The 22517-nt window shown below is 38.2% G+C and overlaps 1 protein-coding gene across 1 annotated transcript; it reads left to right on the top strand.

The window, feature by feature from the left end:
* The first annotated feature begins 7794 nt into the window (after positions 1 to 7794).
* Positions 7795 to 17436, top strand: LOC101832619 (olfactory receptor 145-like). The gene is made up of 2 exons (XM_005069357.1): positions 7795 to 7802; positions 16500 to 17436. The coding sequence occupies exons 1-2, from the start codon at positions 7795 to 7797 to the stop codon at positions 17434 to 17436; spliced, it is 945 nt and encodes a 314-aa protein (XP_005069414.1).
* The last annotated feature ends 5081 nt before the right edge of the window (positions 17437 to 22517 follow it).

Here is a 22517-nt window from a genome sequence, read left to right as displayed (position 1 = left end):
TCTTTTTCATTTGGAATTTGAAGGCACTGGACAATGTGTTACACTGCAAAAGAATTTAGCTCTTCCTATATCATATCTTTTGCCATCAGCTTATAATCACACGAAATTTTCAAGTCCACCCCAGTCTCAGCCTGTAGTATCTTCCTTCCTCATGACAGTGAGTGTCCTTATTACATTCTTTCCAAGATATGCATGTCAAAGTACCTCAGCTTCTCAAATACTCAATGAAGCCTGGATTATTTCAGGTAAAGTTGACTATTCACAAACCAAGGAAGGTGTGTGTGAACAGGAACATCTTTATCTCATTACTTCTTCCTTTACTTGATTAACTTGCTTTCTATGAAAAAAATAGTATATTTTACCATTAGCATTGTACTCTGTTCAAAAGAGATAGTCATGGAAAGGCAATCAAAACATTATCCATTCACAGATGAAGGCTCTGACTACTACAGGCAGGGTTACTAACTCATGTATGTCACAGAATCAAACTTCTAAGTCTACTTTTAACAGTTCAGTACTTGATGAAGGAATTTATTCATATCGTGTTTTTAAAATATCTCTACTTTGTATCTGGGACATATTTATATCAACTTATTTTTTCAGGGTTTAATAAATGGGAAATAAAAGGACCTGTTATATATCCCCAAACTTCCATCATAAACAAAGACACTAAGGTGCATAAAGCTCATAAACTCACCATTGTTGAACCAGAAAACATTGGTGTTTGCTTATTGTTGCTTGAAATGAAAATTTCAGGATTTGTATTTTATGGGGTTTTGTTGCTGTTGTTATTAAGAATTAACTTCCAAAGTGTTTTGGATATATTTTCGAATTATAGCTTACATTTGCTGATCATGATCTTTTACTACTTATTCATAATGATAAAAGTCTTCATATTGCTCTATTTGTCACTTTATAATATGGGTATGTTTCGATGTGACTGTAGTGATGTTAATATATCAGGCTTTAAACAGAATGAAAGCTTGTTGGCTCTCATCCCTTGAGAATAGAACCTTGGTGTAAGAAGGGAGTAGAAGTATTTTATTTACACACTGGACTAAGATCTCTATTAACTCCTAAGGGACTCACAATTTTACTGAAGTTTTTCATTCACCTTTGGGCTTGTACAGTTCCCAAGACAAACCACAAAACAAGATCCCATCTCCATATTGTTTCCACATCTGAAGGGTAATGTGTTGCATTATCTCATTTCCACCCACACCATAAGAAAAAAATGTTCTCATATATATTTCCTACTTCTGTTGTCTCAGATATTTCAATAATTTCAGTAGTACAGTTCAATAGTATTTCATTTTATAAAATTTCCCCCTTCCAAAGTTTTTACTTTTATAATGATTAGAAATTGTAATCTGAAGGTCCTCCTGAGGATTCAATATAATTATTCTATCAAACTTCCTTTCCTTTGTGATCACAATTTACAAAGTAATGATGGTGGTTAAGAGCACATATTTCACCAGGTGTCTATGACAGCTAAATGAAATACTGTAAGTAAATTTGTGATAATGTGATATCACATGGCAAATATCTAAACAACAAAATGTATTGCTATTGCTCTTCGTGCCCAAACTAACCAGGTAGAAAGATCCTATATCTGAAGAATAAATTTTAACTGAAAGACATAGAGAAATCAATCTTGAGCAGAACAAGATACTCTAAGTTTTTAGGTTTCAGAGTACTGAGAAGCACTATGCAGGATGATAGATATAAAAAGGCATTAATGATATTAAACACTGATGGACCCTGCATACAGCAATTTCAACCTGCAAGGAAAGATGTCCCCACTGCTGGAATAATGAAAAAAACTGTTCAAGGATGTATTAGTCAGTCTTCTCTAGAGTCACAGAACTTATTGAATGAGTGTGTGTGTGTGTGTGTGTGTATGTGTGTGTGTGTGTGTGTGTGTGTGTGTGTGTGTGTGTGTCTAATTTAGGGTTATTATTGCTTTGACAAAACACCATGACCAAAAATCAAGTTTGGGATGAAGGGGTTTATTTGGCTTACACTTCAAAATTGATGTTCATTATTGAAGGCAGTCAGGACAGGAACTCCAAACAGAGCAGGATCTCAGAGGCAGAAGCTGGCACAGAGGTCATGGAGGAAAGCTGTTTACTGGAGTGCTACTCATGGCTTTCTCAGACTACCTTATTTTTTATAACAATCTTACTTTACATAGCAATCTCACTTCTCTCTCGCTCCTGTCAACCCACTCCCCACACTATCTCCCTATCCAACTTTCCATCCACTCCTCAAAGAAGGTGAGGCTTCCCATGGGGAATCATCAAAATCCATTACACCATTTGGGGAAGTACCAAGGCTTTTTCCCTGTATCTAGGCAAGGAAAGGTAAGTCTCCGTAAGGAATGGTCTCCAAAAGGCCAGGTCATGCACTAGGAATAAATACTAGTCAATGCCAGTGGCCTCATAGACTGCCCAAGACCCCCTACTGACACATACATTCAAGAGACCTACTTAGGCCTTATGCAGATTCCCCAACTGTCAGTCTGAAGTCAGTGAGCTCCTACTTGCTCAGGTCATATGTTTCTGTGGGTTTCTCCATCATGGTCTTGACCCCTTGGCTCATCACTTCTCCCTGTCTACAACTGGGCTTCAGGAGTTTGGCTCAGTTGCTTAGCTGCGGATTTCTGCTTCTACCTTCATTAGTTACTGGATGAATGTTCTGTGGTGGGATTTAAGGTAGTCATCAATCTCATTATAGGGAAGGGCATTTAAGGTACCTTTGGGTATATATCCAACAGTGATATTGCTGGGTCTTAAAGTTCAGCCCATCTTCTTATAGAACCCAGGGCCAGCAGCCCAGGGATGTCACCACCTACTATGGGCTGGACCCTCCTCAACTGATCACTAAATGAGAAAATGCCTTACAGCTGGAATCTCATCAAGGCATTTCCTCAACTGAGGCGCCTTCCTCTGTTGACCCTAGCTGTGTCCAATTGACACACAAAACCACATACATACATACATACATACATACATACATACATACATTGAATTTATTGGAATGACTTATAAGACTGCAGCCCAACAATGGCTAGCTAGGAATGGTAAATCCAAGAATCTAGTAGTTTCTCAGTCCTGTGAAGCTGGGTGTCTCAGCTGGTCTTCTGTATATGCTGTAGTCCTGAAGAAGTAGGCTCCATGAAGAATTAACATGGTGACAAAACAAGGTCAAACAGGCAAAGAACGAATAATTCTTTCCTTTTTCCATTGTCCTTATATAGGATTCCAGCAGAAGGTGTGGCAAGATTAGAGATGTGTCTTCCTGCCCCACATCTGTACTAAGGACAAGTGAAAGCCCCCTCAAGGTTGAAATCAAAAGCCTGTGTATTCCAGTTTCAAGATCCAGATTGAAGGAAGACATGTTGTCTCCCTGCCTCGAGATCTGGATTACAAGTATGCCCACTATTTCTGGATTGTAGTTCACTCCCAATACAGTCATACTGACAAGCAAGAATAGCCATCACAAAGGGTGTAATCAATTGTTCACTTCACAGGATTTGTGTACTGTTCCATAGGATAGATTTCTTTTTTTAATTGAATTAGACAAAAAATTTAATTCCAATTTCTTTAAAGATTATTCTAAACATTAACTTTCATTCTAAATGTATCCCCAATTAAATCAACGGTGCACCACCACAATAACATGCTTGTGACATTAATTTTTTTGTTTGCAATAATTTCATTTTGTGTTTAACCAACTGCAATGTTCTGAATGTAGGTCACATTTTCAACTTTTTTAAAGGCATAAGCACATTTTAAGAGCTACAAACACAATTATAAATTGTAAACTAAAGGAACTAAAGAAATATCTAACTATCCTCAAGAAGGCCACCCTAAAAGTACATCAGTTCTTTCAGTTGGCTAAGGAACTCTCCTAATTCTACTGTCTAAGAAAGATCATATCTCATTAAGGAATGAAACTGTTTCCTTAAAAAATCAGGATGGCAAGTATTCCCCCAATTTTATACTTTGTTGTTATTTAGTAATTATAAATAATTTTTAAAATAATATTTTATGTAAATTAAAACACTATTATTTTACATACCAATCCCAGTTCCTTCTCCCTCCCATGCCCTCAAATGACCCCCCATCTCACCCCATTCACACCTCATGGAGGGTGAGACCTCTAATGGGGGATCATCAAAGTCTGTCATATCATTTGGGGCAGGACCTAGGCCCTCTCCTGTGTATCTAGGCTGAGAGAATATCCCTCCATAGGAAATGGGCTCCAAAGCCCATTCGTGCACTAGGGACAAACACTTGTTCCAGAGGCTCTGTAGACTGCCAAGGCCTCCCAACTGACACCCACATACATGGGACCTGGTTCAGTCCTATTCTGGCTTCCCAACTGTCAGATTGGGGTCCATGAGCTCACACTTGTTCAGCTCAGCTGTTTCTGTGGGTTTCTACAGCAAGGTCTTGACCCCTTTGTTCATCACTCCTCCCTTTCTACAATTGGATTCTAAGAGTTCTGCTGTGTGCTTAGCTGTGGAGAGGCTACCTTAAATTCCCTTCCCCTGTAATGAAATTGATAACTACCTTAAATGTCATGCTAGAACGTTCATCCATTAGCTGATGCAAGTATAAGCAGAGATCCACATTTTATTTATCCATTCTTTGTTCAAAGGGCATCTATGATATTTCCAGTTATTGTCTATTAAGAATAAAGCCACAATAAACACAGTTGAGCAACTGACATTGTGGTAGGAAGCAGTGTCTATGCACAAGAGGTATATGGTTGGGACTTAGGGTAGATCAATTGCCAATATTCTAATGAACTGCCCTATTGATTTCTGTGGTGGCTGTACAAGTTTTCACTCCCACCACCAGTGTAGGACTGTTACCCTTGCTCCACATCCTCACTTGTATGAGCTGCCATTGTGATATTGATCTTACCAATCGTGAGAGTTGTAAGATGGAATACAAAAATAGTTTTGATTTTCATTTCCCTGATGGCTAAGGGTCTTGAACTTTTCTTGAATTGTTTCTCAGACATTTGGAATTCCTCTATTGAGAATTCTGCTGACATCTGTTCCCTGTTTTCAACCGGATTATTTGGTTTTTATACCTTGTTTCTTGAGATTTATATATATATATGTATATATATGTGTGTGTGTGTGTGTGTGTGTGTGTAGTTAGTGAAAAAAATTCATATTCTATAGCCCAATATTTTATCCTGTTGACAGTGTCCTTTGCCTTACAGATTTTAAGTTTCATGAGGTCCTGTTTATTGAGTGTTGTTCTTTATGCCTGCACCTATTGGTGTTCTATTCAGAAAACAGCTCCTGTGTCAAGGAGTTTAAGACTGTCCCTCAAGTTCTCTTCTATCAGGTTTAGTGTATTTGGTTTTATGTCGATGTCTTTGATCCACAGGTGTTTTGTGATTATCAGCTGCATGAGTTCCCTGTAGGAATTTTTAGGGTCAGTAACATACACTACCATATCACCTGCAAATAACAATACATTAAGTTCTTCTTTTCTAATTTGTATTCCTTGATCTACTTCAATTATCTTACTACTCTAGCTAAAACTTCAAGTGCTATATTGAACAGAACACATATTGAAAGAGTGGACAACCATGTCTTGTTTCTAATTTTAGTTGAATTGCTTTGGGTTTCTCTAATTTTATGTTGGCTTTAGGCTTGCTTTTAATTACCCTTATTATTATTTCATAGATCCCTAATCACTCCAACACATTTGTCATTAAGGGGAATGTGATTTTGTCAAAGAACATTGCTGTATCTAATGAAATGATAATATGTGAATTTCCCTTTCATTTTATTTATATAAAAATTATATTTACTGATTCTTGTATGTTGAACTATCCCTGTATATCTGGTATGAAGCCTACTTGATCATGGTGGATGACCATTTCATGTGTACTTGAATTTAGCTTGCAAGTATTTTATTGAGTATTTTTGCCATCTATATTCATAAGGGAAATTGGCCTACAATTCTTTCTTCACTGAGTTTTTATGTGGTTTGGAGATCAGGGTAACTGTGGCCTCATAAAATGAATTGTACATGTCGAATCATGCCTGCGTCCCTGGGATTAAGCCTACTTGATAATGGTGGATGATTTTTCTGATGTGTTTGAGGATCCGATTTGCCACTATTTTATTTAGTATTTTTGCATCAATGTTCAGGAGGGATATTGGTATGAAGTTCTCTTTTTTCCTTTTTTTATTTTTAAATTTAAATTAGAAAGAAGGTTGCTTAACATGTCAATCCCAACTCTCTCTCCCTCTCCCTTCCCTCTTCCCATGACCTCCCACCATCTGTCCATCTCTCTTCTCCCAATCCCCCTCCTTTCCCTGGGGAGGATGAGGCCCTCCATTGGGGTGTCCATAGTCTGTTATTTCATTCATGGCAGGGCCTAGGCCCTCCCCCAGGAGTCGGGGCTGAGAGAGCAACTCTCATTGTGGCATGGGCACTCAAAGTCCATTTGTATGCCAGAGATACAGATCTACTTACTACCCAATGCCCCATAGGTTGCCTAGGCCTCAACACCGACACCCACATTCATGGGGTCTGGATCAGTCCCATGCTGGAATCTCACTCATCAGTCTGGAGTTCAAGAGCTCCCCCTTGTTCAGGCCAGGCTGTTAAACCCAGTCTTGACCCCTATGCTCATCAGTCCTCCCTCTCTATCACTGGATTCTTGAGTTCAGCTCAGTGTTTAGCTGTGGGTGTCTGCCACTGCTTCAATCAATCATTGGTTGAAGTTTCTGTTTCCCAGACTCTCTGGCAGTGGACGTAGGCAGGCACTCCCCTAATCCATGTCTAAAATCCATATATGAGTGAGTACATACCATGTTTGTCTTTTTGTGACTGGGTTACCTCAATCAGGATGGTTTCTTCTAGTGCCATACATTTGCCTGAAAAATTTAAAATTCCATTTTTTACACTGAATAGTACTCCATTGTGTAAATGTACCACATTTTCTCTATCCACTCTTCAGTTGAAGGGCATCTAGGTTGCTTCCAGGTTCTGGCTATTACAAATAATGCTGCTACGAACATAGTGGAACAGGCATCCTTGTTGTATTAATGTGCATATTTTGGGTATATGCCTAAAAATGGAAGGGTATATGCCTAAAAATGGAATTGCTGGTTCTTGTGGTAGGCTGAGTCCCATTTTCCTGAGGAATCCCCATACTGATTTTCAAAGTAGTTTTACGAGTTTGAACTCCCACCATAAGTGGAGGAGTGTTCCCCTTTCTCCACATCCCCTCCAGCATAAACTGCCATTGGTGTTTTTGATTTTAGCCATTCTGACAGGAGTAAAATGGTATCTCAGAGTTGTATTAATTTGCATTTCCCTGATGACGAGGGATATTGAACACTTTCTCAAGTGCTACTGACCTTCTTGAGTTGATCTTGCATCCTGTCACTTTGCTGACAGTGTTTATCAGCTGTAGGAGTTCTCTGGTAGATTTTTTTTGGGGGTCACTCATGTAAACTGTCATATCATCTGCAAATAGTTAAAGTTTGACTTCTTGCTTTCCAGTTTGTATCCCCTTGACCTCCTTTTGTTGTCATATTTCTCTAGATAGAACTTCAAGTACAATATTGAAGAAATATGGAGTAAGTGGGCAGCCTTTTCCTGTTCCTGATTTTAGAGGAATCACATTGAGTTTATGTCAATTTAGTTTGATGTTGGCTGTTGTTTTGGTGTATATAGCTTTTATTATGTTTAGGTATATTACTGTTATCATGGATCTCTCCAAGTTCTTTATCATGAAGGGGTGTTGGATATGATATCGTCAAAGGCTTTTTCAGCATCTAGTGAGATGATCATGTGATTTTTGTTTCTCAGCTTGTTTATATGGTGGAAAACATTGATGGATCTTCATATGTTGAATCACCAATCACCCCCAACCCCCTACCCAATTCCTATCCCTCTCTACAGGAAGGGTGAGGACCTTCATGGGGGAGCTCCAAAGATCATATCATCCAGGGCAGGGTCTAGGCCTTCCCCCTCGTGTCCAGGCTGAGAGAGCATCCCTTCATGTGGAATGGGTTCCCAAACCCCATTTGGATGCCAAGGATAACTACTGATCTAGTACCTGAGGCCCCAAAGATTGCCAAGGCCTCCTCACTGACAACCACTCTCGGGGGTTCCGAATCAGTCCCATGCTGACCTCTCAGCCATCAGTCTGGGGTTCATGAGCTCCCCCTTGTTCAATCAGTTGTTTCTGTGTTTTTTACCCAATCATGACCCCTTGCTCATCACTCCTCCCTCCCTGCAACTGGATTCCAGGAGTTCAGTGTTTAGCTGTGGGTGTCTGCCTTTGCTTCCATTAGTCACTGGATGAAGACATACAAGGTAGTCATCAATCCCATTATTGGGGAAGGGCATTTAAGGTAGCTTAAATTTGCCAGTTGGTGTCATCCTTGTAGATCTCTGGAAATCTGATTAGTGCCAGATCACTCCTCCTCAAATCTATAATGACTCCCTCTGTTATGGTATCTCTAACACTGCTCTCCTCTATTCTTCCACCCACTTAAACTTTTTGTTCCCCTTGTCCTCCTCTCCCCTCCTCTTCTCTCCCTCTTTTTTTCCCAGTTCCCTCTATCCTCCCTCTATGCTCTAGTTCACTCAAGAGAACTTATCCCATTCCCCTTTCTGGAGTACCATGCATATCTCCCTTAGTGTCCTCCCTGTTTCCCAGACTCTATGGTAGTGGAATTGTAGGCTGGCACTCCCCTGTTTTATATATATCATGTTTGTCTTTTTGTGACTCAGCTACCTCACTCAAGATGGGTTCTTTTAGTGCCATCCATTTGCCTGAAAATTTCAAGATTTCATTGTTTGCAATTATATTAACATTTTGTTCACAATCATGAAGAATACAGAAAGACTAAAGGTTGAAAAGGTATGCATTGCTTAAAAGAAAACATCTAATACCATGAAAATGTATATTGTCCAAACAAGTAAAAAATTAGTCATTTTGGTGATTTCACTGAAAATGGCCCCATAGGCTCTTAGGAGACAGTACTATTAGGAAATGTGATCTTTTTTTTTTTTTAATTTTATTTTCCAGTTTAAATTTAGATAAGAAACAAGGTTGCTTCACAAGTCAGTTCCAGGTCCCTCTCCCATTCCCTCCCTTCCTCCCGTGCCCTCCCCCCGTTATCCCCTCATTTCTCCAGGGAGGGTGAGGCCCTCCATGGGGGTGTGCATAGTGTGTCATTTCATATAGGGCAGGGCCTAGACCCTTCCCCAAGAGTTCAGGGTGAGAGTGCACCTCACATTGTTCTATGGGAGTCCAAAGTCCGTGTGTATACTTGGGATGGGTACTGATCTGCTGCCCAAGGCTCAATAGATTCCCTAGGCCTCTTCACTGACACCCAGATTCAGGGGGTCTTGATCAGTCCCATGCTGGCTTCCCAGACTAATGCCTGGGATTCAAGAGTTAACCTTTGTCTGGTCAGCTGTTTCTGGGGGTTAAACCAGCCCAGTCTTAATCCCTTTGATCATCAGTCCTCCCTCTCTGTTACTGGCTTTCTTGAGTTCAGCTCAGTACTTAACCAAGGGAGTCTGCCTCTTCTTCGATCAGCCACTAAATAAAGTTTCTGTTTCCCAGACTCTCTGGCCATAGGATTGTAGGCTGGCACCCCCAGATCTATGTCTAAAATCCATATATGAGAGAGTACATGCCATGTTTCTCTTTTTGTGACTGGGTTACCTCACTCAGGATGGTTTCTTCTAGTGTCATCCATTTGCCTGCGAATCTCATGATTCCATTATTTTTTCTGCTGAATAGTACTCCATTGTGTAGATGTACCACATTTTCTCTATCTACTCTTCAGGTGAGGGACATCTAGGTTGCTTCCACGTTCTGGCAATTACAAATAAAGCTGCTATGAACATAGTGGAACAGACATCTTTGTTGTATGAATGGGCATCTTTTGGATATATGCCTAAGAGTGGAGTTGCTGGGTCTTGTGGTAGGTTTATTCCCATTTTTCTGAGGAATCTCCACACTGATTTCCAAAGTGGCTGAACCAGTTGGCACTCCCACCAGCAATGGAGGAGTGTCCCCCTTTCACCACATCCTCTCCAGCATAAATTGTCATTGGTGTTTTTGATTTTAGCCATTCTGACAGGGGTGAGATGGTATCTGAGAGTTGTTTTGATTTGCATTTCCTGGATGGCTAAGGATGTTGAGCACTTTCTCAAGTGCCTCTCAGCCATTTTAGACTCCTCTATTGAAAACTCTCTATTTAGTTCTGCAGCCCACTTTTTAATAGGGTCCTTTGGTGTTTTGGAGACTTGCTTCTTGAGTTCTTTGTAAATTTTGGAGATCAGCCCTCTGTCAGATGTGGAATTAGTGAATATTTTTCCCATTCTGTGGGCTGCCTTTTTGTCTTGCTGACTGTGTCCTTTGCCTTACAGAAGCTTCTCAGTTTCAGTAGGTCCCATTTATTAATTGTTGATCTTACTGCCTGTGCTACTGGTGTTATGTTCAGGAAGCTGTCTCCTGTACCAATTCGTTCAAGGGTACCACCCACTTTCTCTTCTAAGAGGTTCAGTGTGGCTGGATTTATGTTGAGGTCTTTGATCCATTTAGACTTAAGTTTTGTGCATGGCGATAGACATGGGTCGATCTGCATTCTTCTACATGCCAGTCTCCAATTATGCCAGCACCATTTGTTGGAGATGCTTTCTTTATTCCATTGTATATTTTTAGCTTCTTTGTCAAAGATCAGATGTTCGTACGTGTGTGGGTTAATACCCGGATTTTCCAGTGCTCTTAACCTCTGAGCCATCTTCAAAGTTCTTACAATACAGGTCTTTCACTTGTTTGGTTAGCGTTACCCCAAGGTATTTTATGTTGTTTGTGGCAATTGTAAAGTCAAGAACAGATAAGCAATTTAAATAGACCTATAACCCCTATGGAAACAGAAGCTGTCATCAAAAGTCTCCCAACCAAAAAAAGCCCAGGTCCAGATGGCCTCAGTGCATAATTCTACCAGAAATTCAAAGAACAGTTTATACCAATTCTTCTCAAAGTGTTCCACACAATAGAAGCAGAAGGGTCTTTGCCAAACTCTTTCTATGAGGCTTCAATAACCTTGATCCCCAAGCCACACAAAGATACAACTAAGAAAGAGAACTTCAGACCAATATCCCTCATGAACATTGATGCAAAAATACTCAATAAAATACTGGCAAATCGGATCCAAGAACACATCAAAACAATCATTTACCACGATCAAGTAGGTTTCATCCCAGGAATGCAGGGATGGTTCAACATACGAAAATCCATCAACGTAATCCACCATATAAACAAGCTGAAAAACAAAAATCACATCATCATCTCACTAGATGCTGAAAAAGCCTTTGACAAAATCCAACACCCCTTCATGATAAAGGTCTTGGAGAGATCTGGGATAACAGGGACATACTTAAACATAATAAAAGCTATATACAGTAAACCAACAGCCAACATCAAACTAAATGGACAGAAACTCAACGCAATTCCTCTAAAATCAGGAACAAAACAAGGCTGTCCACTCTCTCCATACCTTTTCAACATGGTACTTGAAGTTCTAGCTATTGCCATACGACAACAAAGGGGGATCAAGGGGATACAAATTGGGAAGGAAGAGGTCAAACTTTCACTGTTTGCAGATGATATGATAGTTTACATCAATGACCCAAAGAACTCTACCAGGGAACTCTTACAGCTGATTAACACCTTCAGCAAAGTGGCAGGCTACAAGATCAACCAAGAAAATCAGTAGCCCTACTATATACAGATGATAAAAGGGCTGAAAGAGAAATCAGAAATGTGATCTTCTTAGAGTAGTGTGCACTAATTGGAAGAAGTGTATCACTGGGGTAGACCTTGAGGTTTCAGAAGCTCAACCCAGGCCCATTGGCTCACTCTCTCTTCCTGCTGCCTGTGGGTCCATATATAGAACTCTGAACTAACTGTCCAACACTATGCTTTCCTCCATGCAGTCATGCTTCCCACCATGATGATAATAGACTAATCTCTGAAATGTAAGTCATTGCCAATTAAATATTTTCCTTCATAAGAATTGCTGTGTTAATGGTGTCTCTTCACAGCCATAAAACTCTAAGACAGTCATAATCCCAACCAAGACAGTTGAACTGTATAACATAAATCAAAGGAAAAAATTCAATGAAAAAACTTACTATACAAATAAAAATATTACCTATTATATATGAAGTGGCTGTGGTTTTAAGTAGTGTGATACATTAAATTGTTAGTTTTACAAAGGATACTGTCATGCTTGCACACCACGTTAAATAGAGGGATAACACATTGGCTTCACCTTAGTTTTCAGTTCAGAATTAGCATATTATTTCCTGATGCCATGTACTCACCACTGAAACTTTTTTATTCAATGATATCCAATAAGCCCGTATTTGCTATTCAAGAACTATAACACTGAGGATAAACAATAAAATTTATAAGAATTGATTCATCATCATTTACCCTCATCTTTTACGAAACTTTAAATACCTTTCACAAAACTCTCTTACTTTTTGTAAATAAAACTAAGTCTGACTATTGACTACGCTAATTCACCCTTAGATATAAATTTTACTTACATATGTTATGTTTCTGTTTATAAAATTTTGGAGACAGAATCTTGATATACATTCCAGGTTTTCTGTGAAACTCATTGCCCTATACAGAAAACCATCACCTTGCAATCTCTCTAGCTCAGCCTCCTTACTGCTGTAACTAGAGGTATGTGTGATCACAAAGGACTAAACATGATAAACAGAGTAACTGAACTTTTAATGGGACATTGATATCTTAAATAGCAGCTCGTTAGTAATGACCAAATAACTTAAAAACTCAATTCTTAATCATAGATGCTTTCGGAGCAAATATAAATCAAAGTGAGGAGGTAAATTATCACACACCAGGCATTTTTCATATACAACGGTGGGAAGGTTTCAAATAGATCTATAAATTATCCTCACCCAAACAAACACTTCCAGAGCAGTCCCTACCACTTGGTATATGTGGAAATGGATAATGTACACCTGTATTCTCCCCACATCATATAACATCTCTTGAAATCAGTAATATATATGATAGAAATATCCATTATGTGCTTTAATTTACAAACATATCTTTAACTAATAATATCTTAATCTGGACATAATTCCTTCCCAAATTCAAGAGCACTAGTGATTGTGGCTGACATTTAACCATTCCCTCAACTACAATCATGTTCTTTTTTCTAGATAATCTGTGGGGCCTTGGGTAGTATTTATCCCTGGTATACAAATTGAATTTGGCTGCCCATCCCACAATGAGGGATGCTCTCTCAGCTTGGAGTCTTGGGGGAAGGCCTAGACCCTACCCTGAATGAAATGACAGACTCTGGAGATCTTCCATGAAGGCCTTCACCCTCCCTGGGAATCAGAGTGGAGGTTGGGTGTGAGAGTGGGGGGAGGGGAAGGAGAGGGAGCTGGGATTAACATATGAAGGAAGGTTGTTTCTAACTTAAATTTAAAAAGAAAGATGAAAAAGACAAAAAATTCTTTTATTAACTTTTTATTGATTCTTTGTGGATTTCACATCTAGCATTCCAACCCCACATAACTCCCTGACCCCTCAACTTTGTCATTTGCATTTGTGAAAGCCCCCAAAACAACATAATGCAAAAATATAGCAAAAAAAAAACAAACAAGAAAAATTTTGGCAAGAAGCTGTAGTGTGGCCCAGTGAATTGCACAATAAACCCTTTACATGTATCTTTATTTGTAAGCATTCTTTGCAATAGATCATTGGTCTGACTCAAGGCCTCTGGCTTCTGCTACACTGTCAGTACTGGGTTCCCAATGTGTCTCCTCCTAGTTATCCTGTTGTCCTATGTCATGGAGATCATGCTGCTTTGGGTCTGCAGATCTGGCCCCTTCTCATATTCCAGCAGTTCAGATGATGTGGATGTTGGGGTAAGCTAACTCACAGCCCTGTTCTGGGCCTGGGTTTATCATTTTCATTTAATTATAAAACCTCTCAGAAAAAAGTAATAGTTTAATGAAGTGTTCTTCTAATTATTCTTTAGCAATAAAACTTGGGAATGTTAGATATCAGGATATTAAACTGAATGATCTATGAAGTATCAGAGAAGTGACTAATGACCCCCCTTCTCTCTCATCCACCATCCAAAATGACCAAGACCCTCTCCCAGCCCTGCCCTAATGCTTCTTGTGTCTTTCTACCTGTCCTTGGTCCTCCAAAACTTCTATGGCTGATTTCAGTCAGCTAGTAGCATCCTCCATCCTATGATTAAAAGCAAACTTTATTGGCAGTCTCAGAAATATCAGAATGCAATCAAAATATCCCACAACAGTTTAGGCATTCTTATTTTACACAAATGAAACTGGAAAAGAGAGGTGTTTAATAACTTATCTATCTAGCTACATGGCCTCTACTCTTATTATGATGAGTGCAAAAATCTTTGACCTCATTAATACGCTGTACATTTAAGGACTAAGCAATGAATATTCCTTTGAATATTTTGATATTTATTATAAATGTTTAGTTAGTGTGTATAGTGGTTTGAATGAGATTAACTTTCATTGGATCATATGTTTTAAATGCTTGCTTCCCATTTAGTAGAACTGTTTGGTAGGGGTAAGGAGGTGTGGTCTTGATGGTGTAGCTGAGGTCTTAGTGGACGACATATGTTACTAGGTGTGGGCACTGAGTTTTCAAAACCCCAATCCAGGCCCTGCCTTGCTTGCAAATTGTAGATTAAATGTGATCTCTAAGCTATTGCACCTGCCCCGCGCCCTCCTCCCAAGTGCTCCCTGCCATGTTGTCTCTTAAATAACTGGTGTTTTGAATGTGAAAAAATTCCCCAATAAAATGCCTTCCTGTATAAACTACCTTGGTTATGATTGTTCACCACAAAAGTAGCAACACTTAGGCAAAGAGTAACATAGCGAAGTGATTCTGGATAGAGGGAGTGCTGGGCAACAACAGTACTTACTCAAGAGCTGGCAGGGTGGCGTGGGGGGGGGCTTTGTGGTTTTGATCCAGTTCATTGAAAATAAATGCAGTAAAACCACAATTTCTAAAAAGTGGTTTGGGTAAGTCTCAGGAGAGATAAGACATTAAATATATTTCCAAAGTTTTGAAAATTTTGAATAAAGTATAAGAAAACTTAATGGAACTCTTTGGAATATTACTGTTAAGTATTCACAAGTAAGCAAAAAAATAACCAAACAAAATATTTCCCTTATGAGATGAAAGTCAATGAGAAATGGGAGTTCAGTAATGTCATAAGTACAGAAGATGTACCAATCCCTAAGAGAAGGTCATACCTTATTCTCTTAGGACATAAAGATAGATCATGGTCTAGCATGCAAAAGAAACCACCTCATTTCATTTTTATAACTGGCATGTGTGCTCTGGCAAAAGACTGATGAAGATTCTACCATGGATTAACAGGCAAGTACAGTAAAATACATAAAACTGAAGTGAAACATAATAAGAATTTCCTGTGTTTTATCCAATAGCAAGAGTGAACACAAAAAAGTGGTGTATTTTATCTAGTGTGTCAGAGGAATAAAGATTTATATTACACTTAATGAGCAGCATCTCAGAAAGATTTCCAAGAAATAAGAGAAATTATTTTGTGTCCTCAGATTCTTGGATTCCGAGAAATGCCAAATCTTGGATCTTGAAACTGTTCTTTGAGATAGCAAGGCCAGGTAATAAAGAGACATCCCTGTTTTCCCTCTAAAATATGGTAAATTAATATTTAATTTTTTCTTTCTTTTTTGAGATTTTAACTATTTCATTACTTAAAACTATCCCGCATAACCCCTTAAGCTTTCTTTCAAGTTCATGGCCTCATTTTTTATTAATTATATATGTGTGTGTATATGTGTGTGGGGGGTGAGTGCACACACATATGTACATGTATGCACAATTTACTCAGTCTATAAGTAATTTGCTTGGATGTTTTGAAATTTATGCTAGTGTTTGTGTAATTCCTTTCAGGAGACATCCCTGAAACTGAAGCAAATCATATATGATTTACAACTTATTTTGAACAATTTATTCATTGTGAGATGTCCAAAATTAAGCTAAGTGACATAGGCATCCCCACAACATAGACTTGCTTTTATGTGTTTGAGGTGAATATAAAATATACAAATTGAGAAAAAATTATAAGATGCAATCAGTTCAAGTATATGTCAAAGCATTATTGAGTATTATTAACATGCCTAACACTGGGTATCCAGAACTTAATTATGCTTTATACTGAATCATTTTACTGTTTGACTTGCAGCTCTTAACTTTGCCTCCCATAAGTCTAAGCATGTGGATGATTTACAGGCATGTCCAACATATTTGTCAAATGCATGTGAGAACAAGCATTGGTAACTTTTCTGTGCCACTTTATTTCCACTGCTTCTTTTCTATCTCCACAGATTCTCTTAGAGAAGAATGGTTCTGACAAATGGCTCTCTGGTAACAGAATTCATTCTTTTGGGTTTAACAGACAACCCTGACCTACAAATACCCCTATTCGTAGTTTTTCTGGTAATGTATGTGATAACTGCCTTGGGAAATTTGACTTTGATCCTTCTAATTGTGCTGAACTCCCACCTTCATACCCCCATGTACTTCTTCCTCTTTAACTTATCCTTCATAGACCTCTGCTATTCTTCTGTTGTTACACCCAAAATGTTGATGAACTTTGTACTAAAGAAGAATATTATCAGTTTTGCAGGATGCATGACTCAACTCTACTTCTTTTGCTTTTTTGTCATCTCTGAATGCTATGTCCTGACAGCAATGGCCTATGATCGCTATGTGGCTATCTGCAATCCACTCATGTACAATGTTGCCATGTCCCCTAAGGTCTGTTCCTATCTTATGCTTGGCTCATATTTGATGGGGATTTTTGATGCCATGATCCACACTGGATGCATCCTGAGGCTGACTTTCTGTGATGGGAACATCATCAACCACTACTTCTGTGATCTCCTGCCTTTGATGAAGCTCTCCTGCACCAGCACCTATGTCAATGAGATAGAGATTTTCATGGTAGGGGGAAAAGATATCACTGTACCCAGTATTGTCATCTTCATATCCTATGGCTTCATTCTTTCTAGTATCCTCCAAATGCGGTCTACTTCGGGAATGTCCAAAGCCTTCAGTACCTGCAGTTCCCACATAATTGCTGTTTCCCTGTTCTTTGGATCATGTGCATTTATGTACCTAAAACCCTCCTCAGTTGGAACTTTGAATGAAGGAAAAGTGTCTTCTGTCTTCTATAACATTGTGGTCCCCATGATGAACCCTTTAATCTACAGCTTGAGGAACAAAGATGTTAAAATTGCCCTGAGAAAAACTCTGAACAGGAGAAAGTTCATATGAGAAATATACTGTCTTTGTGTCAAACAGTCATAATCCATGATTTTCTAGATGTAGTGCCTGCTTCATTATCTTATATCTTCATTGTAGTGGAGTAATTTATATTTTTTCTTTGTCAGCATTGTGTTGCAAAATGGTGTTTAATTATATCTCTTTGAGATGACTGATTCCATATTCAGTACTTTCTCCACTGATTAAATACAATTCTCAAAACCTTTTTTCCACATTAGTCATATACATATTGTAAGAATACAACATCATAGTGAGATATACACACATACATACATGTATACATGCACATTCAAACACACATACATACATACGTTAAATGATCAATATTCTTGAGCTTAATGAAACTAGTAGTCCTTAACATAAAAAAGTTCATTAAATATTAAGTCCAAAGTAATCTATTAGTCATTATTTCAATTCTAGCACTTTTTAATTTAAATTTACTGAATTAAAAAATATTTTTTTAGTAAAACAAAATATGGGATAACAACTCCCTTTTAAATTTTGCTGAATAAAATGCTAATTCACACAGCATTTTTCATTTTCTTTATTTTTCATATCTGTTTTTGTTTAGAAAAGCAAGCTGATCTCTCTCTCTCCCTCCCTCTCTTCCCCTCTCTCCTTTTAGCAAGGATGCATGTTTTTCCAATTCAGCTGGGAAAACATTGGGTGAAATTTGGAACTGGTATTTGCTACCAAAAGATTCTGGCATGCTTTCATCATCTTATCTATCTGTTGACAGCTTTTAGCTGTGATTTCGATTTGAATTACTGACCATCTCATTTCCAGTGTCTCTGTTAGGATCTTTTTAGTGTCTTAGTTATGAAATTTCCTCCATACTCTTCAGTTTCTTCTCTGTCTGGGTCCTAAAGTAATTTCCTTGCTTCATGAATCTGCTTACATGAGTCCTCTACATGGTTAATGATCCCTTTGTAAAGTAAGAGTCTTGAATTTGTTCTGACATTACATCTATCTCACTGTATTTGTTTTCTCTTATTGAGAATGTTGTAGGTATGTCATGGTGATTCATGGGTGGTTGAGGCCCATCCTTAGGGCTCTTAGTCTCATAAAATAATTTAAGAATGAACTCAAATAAAAACTTAGAGACAGAAAAAGCACAGGTGCAAACTGTACGTCTCAGCATCTGCCTAGTGGCACAATGGATAAGAAAATGAAAAAGAAGTCATACTTTTTAAGCCAGCATGAAGTTCAGACACATGACACACTGGCAGTCACATGGCAGGAAGGAAGCTCTAGAGAAGGCATAAAGAAAGAATCTCCAAATTTTGGAGAAAGACAAAGATTTAGATAGAGTGTTCTTGGAAAAGGTACAAAAAGTATAAAATATTTTCTGAATAATTTAGAAAAGTTGACAGACTTGTGAATTTGCATGGCTATGACACAATAAGATACTGCACTAGGAGTGAGCATCTGGGACGGACTAGCCTACTCTTTAGCAAGGCTTAAATTGAACCTCTTTCTTAGCAGTGGTCTCTTGGCAGGTGACTGACCTGGCCAAACTGTGAGGTCTCAAACTAAGACAAATACTTGGTTCTCTTGACAGGAAAGTTTTTTGTTACTGTTCTTTTTCTTTTATTATTGTTTGATTATGTGGTTTGTTGTTGTTGTGTTTTGTGCATATAATGGGATAGATGTATGTTCCATTTTAATTTTCTCCTTTGTTTATTTGGTTATGTTTTATGGGACTATTCTTACAGGATAATCTTCACTAGGAATTAATTTCGGCAACTATATAGTCAAGAAAGAGAAATGGCTGCATATCCTGTACTGTGTCTCCTACACTCTTGGGGTGGACTTTACATAGGAGACACTTGCATACATCACTTGTGTCTTTGGTAAGACTCAGTTACTTAGACTTTAGAGTTTGACTGGAGGAAAATGTATTCATGGATGGTTTCTAGCTAAGATGTGAATGATGTTATGAGATTTTGAAATGAGGAATAATGAGGAAAGAGAGATCAGAGCATATATTATGAATGAGAGAGAAAGGACATAGGTTGAGGGCATGAGAAGTAGTAGAGAGACTATTGTAGGTGTAGAAATGGAGAAGAGAATTGTTTGCTGTAGAAAGATCATCACAAAAGGCATTTCTGCAGAGATAAAAGTTAAAACAGTAGCTTACTGTTGTTTATTGACAAATACAGAAAAATTAAGTACAAGATTCAAAGTGACAAAAATAGCAATAACATGAAATAGAAGACATTATATCAGTATTTTTTTCATGCTGGAATTGTATGTATTCTGTACCCCTGGACTTTTATTGGTATCAGCGTCCACAAGGGGAAGGAGGTCTGCTCTGTTAAGTCAATTGTGTCCTTATGAAGAAGGATTTCTGTGACTGTAGACTACTTCAGGCCAGAATTCTCTAGCCATTATCGACCTGCTTTCAAGCAAGTTACAACTTATTCCCAGAGAACAGGGAATGAACCCTATACAAGCAGAGCTTTCTGTGGCTCAGGAACTAATTTTGTGTGATACTACTACATATCTAGTAACTATGTGCTGACACAGTTTGTGCTGGATTCCCCTGGATGCTTCCCATGTGCAGCTTGCATCCAGCAACAGTCATTTTCTCTAGTGGCTGTAACAGGTTCTCATCACTAGGCTATACCTTTGATCACTCTGTCATTTGAGCTAGTATAGTATGATATCCATGCTTGCTTTTAAACTATCAGGATATTTTGTTTATCAATCTCCTTATGCTGATTCTTTGAGTAGTTTACTCAAGGTGATAATTAATTGTGGTCAGTGACGTAGCTGGAGCAGGTTGTGCCTTGGCAGCGGCAACAGTGTTAGCAGTAAGGAACCTGTAAGGCATCTCAGGAACAAATTCCTTGGCGTGTACAGTGATGCTTGTCAGTCTATAGAGGAATCTGGGTAGCAGCTTGGAAGAGTGGCACCGCAAGTCCTTCTCCTTTATTTAACTATGTTCATATTCTCATGGCTTTCTTTTATCTCTCCAACTTATATAGAAATGCTAGTCTATTCTGATGTATTTCTCTGTTCTAGACAACAAAATAAAATCGCATACTATATTGTCCTTTCTAATTGTCTTCTTTCAATTAGTGTATATGCTTGCTTGAAAGTTTATCCATATTTTATAATGATCTCTGCTTCATTCCATTTTGCAAATAAATAATATTCCAAAGAAAGAATATAGCACACATTGTTTATCCATTCAGTAGTTAATATATAGCAGAGTTATGTTTGCCCAAAAAATGAACACTATGTTTCTTATGGGCTTTTTGCTTCATTTTGTTTTGTTTTGGCATTTACTATTTTATTGGACTTTGTTTTGCTTGTTTTTGTTTTCTTTTGAGAAAGAGCATAAAGTTGAGTGCATGAAGAGGTAGAGAGATCTGGAAGGTACCAATGAAGGTAAAGTGATGATGAAAGTAAACTATATGAAAAATGTTTTTAGAAAAATATAAAAGCAAGTATTTTGTGATTTACAAATAATGCCCTAATAAACACACATATAAACATATAACTAAATTTGTTGTGTGGACATTAGTTTTCAATTCCACTTAGTATATATTTAGAGATCAAATTACTAACACACATAGTAACTGTTTCTCATTTTTTGAGCTGTGATTCTGGATTGTTAAACAAACTTTCTGTTTCATTGTTCATCATTATGAGGAACATGTGAAGGATGTCACATCTCCATTTTCAGAAACATTTGTTAAGGTTCTTCCTTTACTTTCCCCCTACCAGGGTTGGTCTTGGTGGAGTTTATAAAAAAAACCCGGTTAAGATGAAGTGAGCATCCTGTGAGCTTAGCGGGTAAAATTCCCAGGGAAATATTGCTTCAAACCAACTGCAGGACATAATCCACTGGAGACTGAAGGGAAAGTGTCAGTGCTCAGAATACTGCCTGTTCCCACTGTCTGCGGTACCTCTCAGGGTATCAGGAGAAGGCATCCCTAAAGGAAATCCTCACAGATTCAGTAGCAGTGGCTGAAGCAGTTTTGAGTCATTTAGAAATGGAAACTAGAGAATCACCCTGAATGCACAGAGTTGGACAGGAGTCTCAGCTGTCTATGAACAAACATGAGTTTGGTGTGTGCTCAAGGTCAACAGATGACAGACTCCACTGCCAAGCATCTGCCCTGTGAACATCATCTTTCCTACCAGCTAGTGATAAAGACACTATCACCCTCCCAATGAGGATGATAAGGAAAAAGGAGACAATTTCTGAAAGGCACATTAATTGATTGGAAGGGATCGGCAACTCCTAATACTGAGACATGTATTTTCTACAAATTATTCATAACCAAATATGGGCACAGGAAAGCTGGGTAGGGCTGATAGGGATTTTGTAAAGAAAAATTCTAAGGTTTTAATATAATTTTATGTTATTTATACTTGCTGGTCTGTTTTGCCTAAGTAAATTTTCAAAAAGCATATTATTATTGTTTTCTTTCTATGTAATAGGAAAGGGAAGGTCACAGGACTTACACAGATTAGTCATTTTAAAGAATAAAGATGACCTCATGGAATCCCATCCACATCTTTGATATATTTTCAATGGCATTTTAAAAAATAGTGGGACATCATTTTGCTTTTATAGAATAATATGTTCTTGAAAACAGAGTTTATTTTATATACCACAATCAAAAAATTATCACTTCTGGGCAATGCTCCTCCATGTCCTCTGTGTCAGTTCCTCCTGCCAGGTTTCTGCCTGGAGTGCTTGCCTTGACTTCCTTTGATAATGAACTGTGCTGTAGAGATGCAAAATGAAATAATCCTTTGTTTCTCCAGTGACTTTTGGTCATGATGTTCTATCACACTAACAGACACATGAGTAACATACCATGTAGGAGTGGACAATACAACTCCCAGAAAACTATATATTGTTGCCAGTTGTGTGATACATCCTTATGACTTGTAGTTAGATATACAAAAAAAGGGCATTGTTGTTGGTTTTGGTTATCAACTAAGACTACATTCTATTGCTGAGGGTACTATGCACTTTAATGACAGGACACAGAAAAATCAAACTAAAACACAGCTTGAAGTATCTCCTCTCTTGACTAGCTTTATAATGC

This window comes from Mesocricetus auratus, unplaced genomic scaffold (assembly GCF_017639785.1).
Source record: "Mesocricetus auratus isolate SY011 unplaced genomic scaffold, BCM_Maur_2.0 Super-Scaffold_100022, whole genome shotgun sequence".
NCBI classification, from domain to species: Eukaryota; Metazoa; Chordata; class Mammalia; order Rodentia; family Cricetidae; genus Mesocricetus; species Mesocricetus auratus.
Note: the sequence above shows the minus strand (reverse complement) of the source record. Positions and strands in the feature narration are given on the sequence as shown.